We start from the raw sequence: 14,721 nt of genomic DNA on the forward strand, positions 1-14,721 counted from the left end.
CTTAAATAGCCTTTTTATTGTAATAGCAGCAGCTTCGCAGGTGCGCTGAGTTCACGGGGCCGGGGTAGGGATGGGGCCAGGCCCGGGGCCTCACTCTTCATAGCGGCTGAGGTGGGCAGGCTGGTGCCAGGTCTCCACTCCCTCCAGGAGGCGCCGGATGTAACTGGAGGCTCCTAGGAGCAGCTGCCCCATTCCCTGCATCACGGCCGAGACCACTCGCAGCACCTCCCTGCTGGGGGAGAAGGGGGTGAGAGGTGGCGTGGTGCCCCCACAGGGTGCACTGTGGGAAGCATGGGGTGCTGCCTGTGTGGGGAGCTCCAGGCTATTGCAGCCCCTGCCTTGCCCAACGGGATGGACTGGAGTGGCAATGGGGAGCAGGATGGTGGGCTTTGTGGGAGACGGGGGTCGCTGCCGGTTGCGGGGCAGTGCAGATGGCCCTGCCAGCAGGGGGTACTGGGAGGGGGCAGAGGCGGGGTCCCTGCTGTGGGATGGGATGCCTGCTGGCAGGGGGCTCTGGGGAATCAGGGTAAAGGGGCAGTGGGGGGTGCAGGCAGGAGGAGGGTGCAGCAGGGGGGCTGTCACCCACCTCAGCACCTTCTTGGGGCCCAGGCACTTGAAGTCACAGCTCATGGAGTAGAGTCCGTAGAACGTGGCCTTCACGTTGAGGCTCCCGAAGAGGTCGCGAGGGCCCAGCTTGTAGACGTCGAAGGTGATGCGGGCGATGTCCCGCCCCTGGCGTGGCCGCTCCCGGCTCCACCCATAGGCCTGGGCCCCTCCCTGCAGCACAGTGGGATCAGGGGGGAGGGGACCCCCGGCAGCCCCCCCAACTCCCAGCCTGGCCAGCCACTGGCACGGGGGGGGGGGCAGGGCGGGGCTGTGGGTTGGGACAGGGCTAGAGATGTCAGCACTGGCTGCACCCTGGGCTGGCCACTTGCATTATCCTCACCCCTTAGTGGTAGTGATGTCACCCCCTGAGTTCTGGCCACACCCCTTAGCAGTAGTGAGGTCAGACTCCCCCCCCCCACAGCTCTGGCCATGCCCCTTAACTTCCCCCCCCAAAGTCCACCGCATTCCCAGGATCCCTCCCCACCTTTGTCCACCTCCCTCTGTGGGGTTCCCCTGCCCCAGCTGGTGAGTGGTGCCAATCCCTCTTTGCTGCTCCTGGAGTGGGGAGGATCTCACTTGGGAGGTGTATGGGTGGGGGTGTGCATATGGGGTGTCTCACCTGTGGGGGCAAGATGGGGCTGGGTCTCCCTGGGGTGCTGTATATAGGGTTAGCGGTGTCTGGGAAGGATCTCAGGGAGGGGTGTTGTGGGTGACCGGTGTGTGGGGGGGGCCTCAGGTGTCCCATGGGGGGTATCATTTTGGACAAGTGTGGTGCATGTGTGTCTCATGGGGGTGGGGGAGGGACTGGGCGTCTCCTGGCAGTGTGCACACATAGGGAGTCTCTCTTGGGAGGGATGTGGGAGAATCTCTCCCACTTTGGGGGGGTCACTCTTGTGTGGGCTATGTCGGGAGGAGGAATTGGGGGTTCCCCTGCAGAGGTATATGGGGAGGCAGGATGTATGGGTGGAGGGGTCTCTGTATGGGGTCCAGGGCATGTGGGGGTTTCCCCTTAGGGGCTGTACGGTGTTAGTGTGTTTAGCATCTCCCTGTGGGGGTGGGGCCCAGGGTGTGCGTGGGGGCCCTTGGGGGGCATATGTGGGTCTCCATTGCAGGAGTTGGGGGGTTCTGGGGGGTCTCCCCTGTGGGGGCTGTATGAGGGAGTCTCTGGCGGATGTGGGGGATGGAGGACGGGGCTGGGCTCACTCACCCGTGGGGGGCTCCAGCTCTGCCCGGGGCCCAGCAGCATCAGGGCCGTGTCAGGGGGCAGCGTCTGGAAAAAGGCTTCGCTCTCCACTGCTGTCCCGTCCTCCTCCAGCACCAGCCCCGCCATCCCTGCCACCAGCAGTGCCTCCATCGCCTGGGGGGGGCAGAGCGGTGAGGGGGGAGCACCCCGGGTGTGGGGGGCAGAGCGTGGGGTGGGGAAGCAATGAGGGGTGTGGGGGAGCAGTGAGTCAGTGTGAGGCATGGGGGGGTGGGCAAGGAGCTGTAGGTGGGAGCAGCCTAAGGGGGGGGCAGGGGAGCAGGGAGCGGGGGTGGCTCAGTTTGGCCCCAGGTCCTGCAGGCTGATGAGTGGGGGAGTGGACAGGGGGAGGAGCAGGCTGGCTGCTGGGGGACAGCGGGGCAGGGCTGGCTGAGATGCTGCAGGGTGGGGCTGGGGGTGGCATGGGGGGCAGCAGGAGGGTCTGGCTGGGTGGGGGAAGCATGGAGGGTCTGAGTGTGAGCAAGTGTGGGGGTCAGGGTCTAGTGGGGGGAGCGAGGGTGTTTGGGGGTAACAAAGAGTCTGGTGGGGTGGGGGAACGGGGTGGGGATGGGGTGTCAGGAGGCAGGATGAGGGTCTAGGGGGAGCGAGGGATGGAGTAGGGGGCATGGGGGGGCTCACCCTGGCCAGCAGCTCCTGCAGGGTCCCGGCCATCAGCCCCGTGCGGCCCCTGTGCCGGTGGTCGCAGACGCGGAAGGGGCGCTGGGGGGGAGCACGGGGGGCCCAGACCCGACGGGTCAGCTCTGAGCCGGCGCTGGACACCGACCTGGGGGGGGAAGAGGGTGAGTGGGGGGTGCTTGGGGTGGGGCAGATCATTGTCATGATTTGGGGGTACAGGGAGAGGGCAACATGGTGGTGGGGGAACTCACTGTCCTATTTGTGGGATATGGAGGGCGTGAGGGGGGGCCAATATCCTGTTAGGGGGGTACAGTCCCTGTAGGGCACAGGGTACCTCTTGGGGTGGTAGAAACCATTCTCGAGGGCGGTCAGGAGGGGAGAGCCCACCCCCCCGGTAGGGAGAACCCCTTCCCTTGCTGGAGGGGGGGCTTCTGTGGGGGGGGTGTCAGGAGGGGACACACCAAGTCACAGAAGGGGGGGTGTCAGAGTGGAATGGCCCATTTCTAGGAGTAGGGGGAGTTGACACCCCATGTTGTGGGGAGGGGCCCTTTGGGGTGGTGACACCCGCAGCCTGAGGCTCCCCAGTTTGGGGGGTCTGAACCACTCACTGAAGCAGGGAGGAGGGGGCCAGGGCACTGACGTAGTCCATGGCGTTAGCGGGGCTGGGGGGGTCCTTGTCCTGGGGGTCAGGGTGTCTGTCCGGCGTTAGGCTCCCTCGCTCCGTCCGCCGCCAGCCAGCCTGGACTCTGGACTCCACGGCTCAGAGGCGGGGAGGGTGACACACACTGGGGGGAGGCAAACTCCAAGGTCCCCCAGGGCAGGGCGGGGAGGGAGGTGGGTGAGAGCAGGAAGTGAGGCCATGGGTGCCAGTGATGTGTCAGACCCCACAGCTTCGCCTTGTGCTGTAGCGGGAGAAACTGAGGCACAGCTGGGGATGAAACATGGGAGTCCAGGCTCCCAGACCCCCCCCCCTTTAACCACTAGACCCCACTCCCCTCCTAAAGCCAGGGAGAGAACCCAGGCGTCCTGGCTCCCAGCCCCACCCACCTCCTCTGGCGTGCAAGCAGACGGCTGTAGCCCCCAGGCCCGGGACAGGCTGGGTGCGACCCGCACACTACCCCCTGCTGCCCCCCTCCCATCCTTCATTGAGCCCACAGAAACCAGATCAAACTGCAAAGAAGCTTTTATTGGTGGCCCCCCAGGCCGGCTCCCGGGGGCAGCTGGCGGCATAGCCAGTACTGGTTAGTCTGCTCCCAAACCATCGTCGGCTCTCCGGGCTCCTTCCTCAGTTACAAGGGGCCGTGAGGGTGTGAACAGTCCCCCCTACCCTGGAGAGGCAGGGTGTGGGAACAACCACCCAATTATGCCCCTTTGATGGATGAAGAGACCCCCAACAGTTCAGACCTTCTTTCTCTTCCCCCCTCCCCCAATCACTAGACCCCACTCCCCGAGATGGGAATAGAACCAGGGAGTCCTGGCTCCCAGCCCCCTTGGTCTAACCACTAGACCCCACTCCCCAAGTCTGGGATAGAACCCAGGAATCCTGGCTCCCTCCAGCCCCTCCCGCTCTACTCACTAGACCCCACTCCCCTGGCTGAGCCAGGGATAGAATCCAGGAGTTCTGCCCCCCCCCCCCCAGCTCCATGGTCAAACCACTAGACCCCACTCCCCAAGTCTGGGATAGAACCCAGGAATCCTGGTTCCCCCCAGCCCCTCCCGCTCTACTCACTAGACCCCACTCCCCTGGCTGAGCCAGGGATAGAATCCAGGAGTTCTGCCCCCCCCCCAGGTCTGTGGTCAAACCACTAGACCCCACTCCCCAAGTCAGGGATAGAACCCAGGAATCCTGGTTCCCCCCAGCCCCTCCCGCTCTACTCACTAGACCCCACTCCCCTGGCTGAGCCAGGGATAGAATCCAGGAGTTCTGCCCCCCCCCCAGGTCTGTGGTCAAACCACTAGACCCCACTCCCCAAATCTGGAATAGAACCCAGGAATCCTGGTTCCCCCCAGCCCCTCCCGCTCTACTCACTAGACCCCACTCCCCTGGCTGAGCCAGGGATAGAATCCAGGAGTTCTGCCCACCCCCCAGCTCCCTCATCAGACCACTAGACCCCACTCCCCAAGTTGGGGATAGAACCCAGGAATCCTGGCTCCCCCCAGCCCCTCCTGTTCTACTCACTAGACTCCACTCCCCTTGCTGAGCCAGGGATAGAACCCAGGAATTGTGGACCCCCAGCCCACTCCCCAATCACTAGACCTCACTCCCCAAGTCGGGAATAGAACCCAGGAGTCCTGGCTCCCGGCCGCTGTAACCCCCAGGTCCCTTGCAGCAGGTAGGGGTGCAGAAGGAAGGTTGCTGGAGAGTGACCCCTGGTGGCAGGGGCAAGGGCTGGGGGTGCCATGGTCACAGGTCGGGGGTGCTGTACACGTGCTCCAGGGAGGCCGAGAGCTCCTGGCCCTGGCGGAAGGTGGAGCAGGAGAACGTGACTTGTGTGTACGTTGGATCGATGTCCTGGAAGGGTGGAGAGAAGATGGATTTGTCATGGCAGCCAGGGGGTGCTGTGGGGTCAGGGAGGCAGGGGTGGGGGCTGGGCAGGCATCGAGGGTGGGAAGTAGGGCAGGGGGTGCTGTGGGGCAGACAGCGGGACGGCTTGGAGGCTGAGCAGGGAGTGCTGTGGGGTGGGGGTGGGGACTAGCCAGGGGGTATCGTGGGGGGGGGGTAGAAGTTTGGAGGGCTGGGCAGGGGGCACAAAGGGGTGGGGAGAAGGGTGGGGCTAAAAGACTGTGCAGGGGGTGCCATGGGGCAGGGAGAGGGGCAGGTCTCGGGCCCTGGGCAGGGGTTGCTGTGTGGTGGAGAGCAGGCTGGATGTGGGGCACTGGCCAGGGGTATGTCATGGAGCAGTGAGTGGGGGGCTGGGCAGAGGGGTGCTGTGGGGTGGGCGGCTGGGCAAGGGGGTGCCATGGGGAAAGGAGCAGAGAGTGGGGGTCTGGGCAGAGGGGTGCTAGGGTGTGGGAAGTGGGGGTCTGGGCAGGGGGTGCCATGTTGAAAGGAGTGGGGGGCTGGGCAGGAGGTGCCATGGGGAAAGTAGTGGGATGTATGGGCTGGGCGGAGGCGTCCTGTGGAGTGGGGTTAGGCAAGGGGGTGCCATGTTGAAAGGAACGGAGAGTGGGGGGTTGGGCAGAGGGGTACGGGGGATTTGAAGTGGGGGTCTGGGCAAGGGGGTGCCATGTTGAAAGGAACGGAGAGTGGGGGGTTGGGCAGAGGGGTACGGCGGATTTGAAGTGGGGGTCTGGGCAAGGGGTGCCATGGTAAAGGAGGGGAGAGTGGGGGGCTGGGCAGAGGCGTCCTGTGGAGTGGGGTTAGGCAAGGGGGTGCCATGTTGAAAGGAACGGAGAGTGGAGGGTTGGGCAGAGGGGTACAGGGGTTTTGAAGTGGGGGTCTGGGCAAGGGGTGCCATGGTAAAGGAGCGGGGAGTGGGGGGGCTGGGCGGAGGCGTCCTGTGGAGTGGGGTTAGGCAAGGGGGTGCCATGTTGAAAGGAACGGAGAGTGGGGGGTTGGGCAGAGGGGTACGGGGGATTTGAAGTGGGGGTCTGGGCAAGGGGGTGCCATGTTGAAAGGAACGGAGAGTGGGGGGTTGGGCAGAGGGGTACGGCGGATTTGAAGTGGGGGTCTGGGCAAGGGGTGCCATGGTAAAGGAGGGGGGAGTGGGGGGCTGGGCAGAGGCATCCTGTGGAGTGGGGTTAGGCAAGGGGGTGCCATGTTGAAAGGAACGGAGAGTGGGGGGTTGGGCAGAGGGGTACAGGGGTTTTGAAGTGGGGGTCTGGGCAAGGGGTGCCATGGTAAAGGAGCGGGGAATGGGGGGCTGGGAAGAGGCGTCCTGTGGAGTGGGGTTAGGCAAGGGGGTGCCATGTTGAAAGGAATGGAGAGTGGGGGGTTGGGCAGAGGGGTACAGGGGTTTTGAAGTGGGGGGCTGGGCAGAGGGGTGCTGGAGGGTGGGGGTGGGGCCTTACCGGGAATTCAAACTCAGCCCCAGAGTCTGCGTCATCTTCCTCCTTCTGGCCTTTAAGGGGTGCTGCCCCTCCAGCCGCTTGCCCTGGCCTGGGCCCCTCTGCGGGGAGCTTGGGGAGCAGCCCCCAGTCCTGGGACGCTGCCTGGGGCCAGCCCCCCTCAGTCATCTGCTGGAGACCTAATCACAGAGGGGGTCAGAGTGGGTCCCCCTGCACAGCCCCATATCAGCCCCTCAGCTCTGTCTCTGCCCCATGGCTCGGCCCCTTGGCCCTGTCTCTCCCCTCCCCCCCATACTGGTCCCTAGGCCCAGCCAGCTTGGCCCTCCCTTACCCTGGGGTCTCCCCATGGATGTGACACCATGTCCCCCCGCCCCCCGGGTGCAGTTCTCTCATTTCACCGCTAGGTGGCAACATCGTAACCCACTGAAGCCAGGGTGCGGCAGTAAGAAATCCCGCTCTTAAAGGGGAGGCCAGCAGTGCTGGGACAGGCATCCAAGGCCCTGGCACCAGGCCCGGAGGTTGGGGGCTGCCCCCAGTGGGGGTGGGGCAGTTGTTACTCACCCATATTGACCCCGGAGATGTCAGTCGACCTGCGAAGGCAGAAGGGAGGGTCAGTGGTGGGGCGGGAGGCTACCGGGGGCCCCTGTCCTCTATGGGGGCAGGGACAGGTCAGCTCATACGACCCCCAATGCCCCATGGTGCTGCAAAGGATTCTGGGTCGCCACTTTCTCTTTTCTCCTCTTTTCCTAGCCAATCATCCTCTTTGTCCCCCTCTGTCTCCTTCATTCTCTCTCCTTCCTCCGTCCCCCTTTTCCTCCTCTCCTCCTTTTCCTCTCTCTTTATTCCCTTTCGTCCACCGATTTCTCCTGTCTTCGCCCCATTCCCTTTGCTCGTTCCCTTTGGTCACACTCCAGTTCCCTCCTTCCTTCTCTTTTCCTTACCCTCCCGCTTGATTTCCTCCAACCTCCCTCCTGTCCTGTGCACTATTTGATCCCTCTTCTACTCCAGCCTGGTCTCCCTGCCCCCCATCTTCCCCCTGAGATCCAGCCCAGTCTCCCCCAACCTCCAAATAATCCCTGCTGCCCCCGTGTTCCCCACTGAGACCAGCTCCTGGGTGCATGTAGCCATGTAACATCCCACACGGGTTCCAGCCCCCCGTATCATTCATGGCATCACAGCTGCAGAAATCCCCCCCTTTATTTTCTATGGCCCACGTTCCCCCCATAGATTGACCCACCGGCCACCTGGATCCATTGACCGGAGCTCCTATCACTTGAGCTCAATGACCAGCCCCCGTCCAGGCTGTGTGACCTGCTATGTGCTGGTGTCACCACTACAGGGTGTGAACGAACCAGGCTGGGGGGGTGACCCTAGAGCCAGTCCCCTGGGGGTTGGGGCCAGGGAGACCAGACCCTGCCCCCTTACATACCGTCTCATTATCCGCGACCGGCGCAGCTCTCGGCTCTTCCAGTAGGACCTGGAAGGGAATTGTGGGAGTGGGGATCAATATGGGGCTTGGCCTGGTGGCACGGGCGGCAGGTTATATAGGCTCGAGGTGCTCGGGCTCCAGGAATATTCAGGGCTGGGTGCCCAGCTCCAGCAATATTTGGAGCTGGGTCTCTCCCCTGTCCCTGCCTGGATCGGACCTGGCCCTGGCCCCAGCCCCCGCTGGTCTCCCCCCACCGCCCCGCCCCTCCCCGCCACGTCCCTGCCTGGAGTGGGTCCAGGTCCCGGCCCCGGCGGGTCTCCCCCAACTGCCCTGCCCCGCCTCGTCCCTGCCTGGAGTGGGTCCAGGTCCCGGCCCCGGCGGGTCTCCCCCAACTGCCCTGCCCCGCCTCGTCCCTGCCTGGAGTGGGTCCAGGTCCCGGCCCCGGCGGGTCTCCCCCCATCGCCCTGCCCTACCTCGTCCCTGCCTGGAGCGGGTCCCGGCCCCGGCGGGTCTTCCCCCACCGCCCTGCCTGAAGCGGATCCCGGCCCCAGACCCGGCGGCTCTCCCCCCACCGCCCCGCCCCACCGCGTCCCTGCCTGCTCCTCGCGCTGCCAGAGATCGGCTACCGGCAGAACTGCTGTCTGCTGCCCCAGAGTCGTAGCGCCTGCCGTCCATTAATGGCACGGTGGCTGCCCTTACCCTGCCCTTCTGCCCTAGCCCTGAGCCTCTCCAACGCCCAAAACCCTCACCCTCAGCCACAACCCTCATCCCACTGCACCCTGATCCTCATCCCCAGGCAGAGCCCCCATCCCCCTGCACCCTAATCCTCAGCCCCAGACAGCCCTCATCCCCCTGTACCCTAATACTCATCCCCAGCCAGAGCCCTCATCCCCCTGCACCCTGATCCTCATCCCAGCCAGAGCCCTCATCCCCCTGCACCCTGAACCTCATCCGAGCCAGAGCCCTCATCTCCCTCCACCCTAATCCACTGCCCCAGCCAGAGCCCTCATCCCCCGCACCCTAATCCTCTGCCCGTGCGAGAGCCCTCATCCCCCGCACCCTAATCCTCATCCCCAGCCAGAGACCTCATCCCCCTGCACCCTGATCCTCTGCCCCAGCGAGAGCCCTCATCCCCCGCACCCTAATCCTCATCCCCACCCAGAGCCCTCATCCCCCTGCACCCTAATCCACTGCCCCAGCCAGAGCCCTCATCCCCCTGCACCCTGATCCTCATCCCCAGCCAGAGCCCTCATCCCCCTGCACCCTGATCCTCATCCCCAGCCAGAGCCCTCATCCCCCTGCACCCTGATCCTAATCTCCAGCCAGAGCCCTCATCCCCCTGCACCCTGATCCTCATGCCAGCCAGAGCCCTCATACCCCTGCACCCTAATCCTCATCCCCAGCCAGAGCCCTCATCACCCTGCACCCTGATCTTCATCCCCAGCCAGAGCCCTCATTCCCCTGCACCCTGATCCTCATGCCAGCCAGAGCCCTCATCCCCCTGCACCCTAATCCTCATCCCCAGCCAGAGCCCTCATCCCCCTGCACGCTGATCCTCATGCCAGCCAGAGCCCTCATCCCCCTGCACCCTAATCCTCATCCCCAGCCAGAGCCCTCATCACCCTGCACCCTGATCTTCATCCCCAGCCAGAACCCTCATCCCCCTGCTCCCTGATCCTCACCCCAGCCAGAGCCCTCATCCCCCTGCACCCTGATCCTTAGCCCCAGCCAGAGCCCTCATCCCCCTGCACCCTGATCCTCATCCCCAGCCAGAGTCCTCATTCCCCTGCACCCTGATCCTCATCCCCAGCCAGAGCCCTCATCCCCCTGCACCCTGATCCTCTGCCCCAGCCAGAGCCCTCATCCCCCTGCACCCTGATCCTCTGCCCCAGCGAGAGCCCTCATTCCCCGCACCCTAATCCTCATCCCCAGCCAGAGCCCTCATCCCCCTGCACCCTGATCCTCATCCCCAGCCAGAGCCCTCATCCCCCCGCACCCTGATCCTCATCCCCAGCCAGAGCCCTCATCCTTCTGCACCCTAATCCTCATCCCCAGCCAGAGCCCTCATGCCCCTGCACCCTGATCCTCATCCCCAGCCACAGCCCTCATTGCCCTGGAACCTGATCCTCATCCCCAGCCAGAGCCCTCATCCCCCCGCACCCTGATCCTCATCCCCAGCGAGAGCCCTCATCCTTCTGCACCCTAATCCTCATCCCCAGCCAGAGCCCTCATGCCCCTGTACCCTGATCCTCATCCCCAGCCACAGCCCTCATTACCCTGGAACCTGATCCTCATCCGAGCCAGAGCCCTCATCCCCCTGCACCCTGATCCTCATACCCAGGAATAGCCCTCATCCCCGTGCACCCTGATCCTCATGCCAGCCAGAGCCCTCATCCTCCTGTACCCTGATCCTCATCCCCAACCAGAGCCCTCATCCCCCTGCACCCTGATCGTCATCCCCAGCCAGAGCCCTCATCCTCCTGTACCCTGATCCTCATCCCCAACCAGAGCCCTAATCCCCCTGCACCCTGATCCTCATCTCCAGCCGAAGCCCTCATCCCCCTGCACCCTAATCCTCATCCCCAGCCAGAGCCCTCATCCCCCTGCACTGTAATTCTCATCCACAGCCAGAGCCCTCATCCCCCTGCACCCTGATCCTCATCCCCCGCCAGAGCCCTCATCTCCCTGCATCCTAATCCTCATCCCCAGACAGAGCCCTCACCCTCTGCACCCTGATCATCATCACCAGCTAGAGCCCTAATCCCCCTTCACCCTGATCCTCATCCCAGCCAGAGCCCTCATCCCTCTGCACCCTGATCCTCATCCCCAGCCAGAGCCCTCATCCCCCTGCACCCTGATCCTCTGCCCCAGCCAGAGCCCTCATCCCCCTGCACCCTGATCCTCATCCCCAGCCAGAGCCCTCATACCCCAGCACCCTAATCCTGTGCCCCAGCCAGAGCCCTCATCCCCCTGCACCCTGATCCTCATCCCCAGCTAGAGCCCTGATCCTCATCCCAAGCCAGAGCCCTCATCCCCCTGCACCCTGATCCTAATCCCGAGCTAGAGCCCTGATCCTCATCCCCAGCCAGAGCCCTCATCGTCCTGTACCCTGATCCTCATCCCCAGCCAGAGCCCTCGTCCCCCTGTACCCTGATCCTCATCCCCAGCCAAAGCCCTCATCCCTCTGCACCCTGATCCTCATCCCCAGCCAGAGCCCTCATCCCCCTGCACCCTGATCCTCATCCCCAGTCAGAGCCCTCATCCCCCTGCACCCTGATTCTCATCCCCACCCAGAGCCCTCATCCCCCTGCACCCTGATCATCATCCCTAGCCAGAGCCCTCATCCCCCTGCACCCTAATCCTCTGCCCCAGCCAGAGCCCTCATCCCCCTGCACCCTGATCATCATCCCCAGCTAGAGCCCTCATCCTCCTGTACCCTGATTCTCACCCCCAGCCAGAGCCCTCATCCCCCTGCACCCTGATCCTCATCCCCCGCCAGAGCCCTCATCTCCCTGCACCCTAATCCTCTGCCCCAGCCAGAGCCCTCATCCCCCTGCACCCTAATCCTCTGCCCCAGCCAGAGCCCTCAGCCCTCTGCACCGTAATCCTCTGCCCCAGCCAGAGCCCTCATCCCCCTGCACCCTAATCCTCAGCCCCAGACAGCCCTCATCCCCCTGTACCCTAATACTCATCCCCAGCCAGAGCCCTCATCCCCCTGCACCCTGATCCTCATCCCAGCCAGAGCCCTCATCCCCCTGCACCCTGAACCTCATCCGAGCCAGAGCCCTCATCTCCCTCCACCCTAATCCACTGCCCCAGCCAGAGCCCTCATCCCCCGCACCCTAATCCTCTGCCCGTGCGAGAGCCCTCATCCCCTGCACCCTGATCCTCATCCCCAGCCAGAGCCCTCATCCCCCTGCACCCTGATCCTCATCCCCAGCCAGAGCCCTCATCCCCCTGCACCCTGATCCTAATCTCCAGCCAGAGCCCTCATCCCCCTGCACCCTGATCCTCATGCCAGCCAGAGCCCTCATACCCCTGCACCCTAATCCTCATCCCCAGCCAGAGCCCTCATCACCCTGCACCCTGATCTTCATCCCCAGCCAGAGCCCTCATTCCCCTGCACCCTGATCCTCATGCCAGCCAGAGCCCTCATCCCCCTGCACCCTAATCCTCATCCCCAGCCAGAGCCCTCATCCCCCTGCACGCTGATCCTCATGCCAGCCAGAGCCCTCATCCCCCTGCACCCTAATCCTCATCCCCAGCCAGAGCCCTCATCACCCTGCACCCTGATCTTCATCCCCAGCCAGAACCCTCATCCCCCTGCTCCCTGATCCTCACCCCAGCCAGAGCCCTCATCCCCCTGCACCCTGATCCTTAGCCCCAGCCAGAGCCCTCATCCCCCTGCACCCTGATCCTCATCCCCAGCCAGAGTCCTCATTCCCCTGCACCCTGATCCTCATCCCCAGCCAGAGCCCTGATCCCCCTGCACCCTGATCCTCTGCCCCAGCCAGAGCCCTCATCCCCCTGCACCCTGATCCTCTGCCCCAGCGAGAGCCCTCATTCCCCGCACCCTAATCCTCATCCCCAGCCAGAGCCCTCATCCCCCTGCACCCTAATCCACTGCCCCAGCCAGAGCCCTCATCCCCCTGCACCCTGATCCTCATCCCCAGCCAGAGCCCTCATCCCCCTGCACCCTGATCCTCATCCCCAGCCAGAGCCCTCATCCTTCTGCACCCTAATCCTCATCCCCAGCCAGAGCCCTCATGCCCCTGCACCCTGATCCTCATCCCCAGCCAGAGCCCTCATCCCCCTGTACCCTGATCCTCATCCCAGCCAGAGCCCTCTTCCCCCTGCACCCTAATCCTCATCCCCAGCCAGAGCCCTCATCCCCCTGCACCCTGATCCTCATCCCCAGCCAGAGCCCTCATCCCCCCGCACCCTGATCCTCATCCCCAGCCAGAGCCCTCATCCTTCTGCACCCTAATCCTCATCCCCAGCCAGAGCCCTCATGCCCCTGCACCCTGATCCTCATCCCCAGCCACAGCCCTCATTGCCCTGGAACCTGATCCTCATCCCCAGCCAGAGCCCTCATCCCCCCGCACCCTGATCCTCATCCCCAGCGAGAGCCCTCATCCTTCTGCACCCTAATCCTCATCCCCAGCCAGAGCCCTCATGCCCCTGTACCCTGATCCTCATCCCCAGCCACAGCCCTCATTGCCCTGGAACCTGATCCTCATCCGAGCCAGAGCCCTCATCCCCCTGCACCCTGATCCTCATACCCAGGAATAGCCCTCATCCCCGTGCACCCTGATCCTCATGCCAGCCAGAGCCCTCATCCCCCTGCACCCTGATCCTCATCCCCAACCAGAGCCCTCATCCCCCTGCACCCTGATCGTCATCCCCAGCCAGAGCCCTCATCCTCCTGTACCCTGATCCTCATCCCCAACCAGAGCCCTAATCCCCCTGCACCCTGATCCTCATCTCCAGCCGAAGCCCTCATCCCCCTGCACCCTAATCCTCATCCCCAGCCAGAGCCCTCATCCCCCTGCACTGTAATTCTCATCCCCAGCCAGAGCCCTCATCCCCCTGCACCCTGATCCTCATCCCCCGCCAGAGCCCTCATCTCCCTGCATCCTAATCCTCATCCCCAGACAGAGCCCTCACCCTCTGCACCCTGATCATCATCACCAGCTAGAGCCCTAATCCCCCTTCACCCTGATCCTCATCCCAGCCAGAGCCCTCATCCCTCTGCACCCTGATCCTCATCCCCAGCCAGAGCCCTCATCCCCCTGCACCCTGATCCTCTGCCCCAGCCAGAGCCCTCATCCCCCTGCACCCTGATCCTCATCCCCAGCCAGAGCCCTCATACCCCAGCACCCTAATCCTGTGCCCCAGCCAGAGCCCTCATCCCCCTGCACCCTGATCCTCATCCCCAGCTAGAGCCCTGATCCTCATCCCAAGCCAGAGCCCTCATCCCCCTGCACCCTGATCCTAATCCCGAGCTAGAGCCCTGATCCTCATCCCCAGCCAGAGCCCTCATCCCCCTGCACCCTGATCCTAATCCCGAGCTAGAGCCCTGATCCTCATCCCCAGCCAGAGCCCTCATCGTCCTGTACCCTGATCCTCATCCCCAGCCAGAGCCCTCGTCCCCCTGTACCCTGATCCTCATCCCCAGCCAAAGCCCTCATCCCTCTGCACCCTGATCCTCATCCCCAGCCAGAGCCCTCATCCCCCTGCACCCTGATCCTCATCCCCAGTCAGAGCCCTCATCCCCCTGCACCCTGATTCTCATCCCCACCCAGAGCCCTCATCCCCCTGCACCCTGATCATCATCCCTAGCCAGAGCCCTCATCCCCCTGCACCCTAATCCTCTGCCCCAGCCAGAGCCCTCATCCCCCTGCACCCTGATCATCATCCCCAGCTAGAGCCCTCATCCTCCTGTACCCTGATTCTCACCCCCAGCCAGAGCCCTCATCCCCCTGCACCCTGATCCTCATCCCCCGCCAGAGCCCTCATCTCCCTGCACCCTAATCCTCTGCCCCAGCCAGAGCCCTCATCCCCCTGCACCCTAATCCTCTGCCCCAGCCAGAGCCCTCAGCCCTCTGCACCGTAATCCACTGCCCCAGCCAGAGCCCTCATCCCCCTGCACCCTAATCCTCATCCCCAGCCAGAGCCCTCATCCCCCTTCACCCTAATCCTCATCCCCAGCCAGAGCCCTCATCCCCCTGCACCCTGATCCTCATCCCCAGCCAAAGCCCTCATTCCCCTGCACCCTAATCCTCGTCCCCAGCCAAAGCCC

At 64.1% G+C, this 14,721-nt stretch overlaps 1 protein-coding gene across 1 annotated transcript in view; it reads right to left on the reverse strand.

Annotated features, from left to right (window-relative positions):
• Window positions 1-90: 90 nt before the first annotated feature.
• The window catches only part of CIDEB (cell death inducing DFFA like effector b), a 44,571-nt gene continuing 29,940 nt past the window's right edge, over window positions 91-14,721 (reverse strand). Inside the window, exons 12-17 of the mRNA XM_030539950.1 lie at window positions 7,920-7,967; window positions 7,052-7,080; window positions 6,494-6,669; window positions 1,814-1,963; window positions 587-777; window positions 91-229 (exon numbers count right to left, since the gene is read on the reverse strand). Of these exons, the coding sequence (XP_030395810.1) occupies window positions 91-229; window positions 587-777; window positions 1,814-1,963; window positions 6,494-6,669; window positions 7,052-7,080; window positions 7,920-7,967 (733 nt within the window). The remainder of the gene's footprint in view (window positions 230-586; window positions 778-1,813; window positions 1,964-6,493; window positions 6,670-7,051; window positions 7,081-7,919; window positions 7,968-14,721) is intronic.

Source organism: Gopherus evgoodei, chromosome 21 (genome assembly GCF_007399415.2).
Source record: "Gopherus evgoodei ecotype Sinaloan lineage chromosome 21, rGopEvg1_v1.p, whole genome shotgun sequence".
Lineage (NCBI taxonomy): Eukaryota > Metazoa > Chordata > Testudines > Testudinidae > Gopherus > Gopherus evgoodei.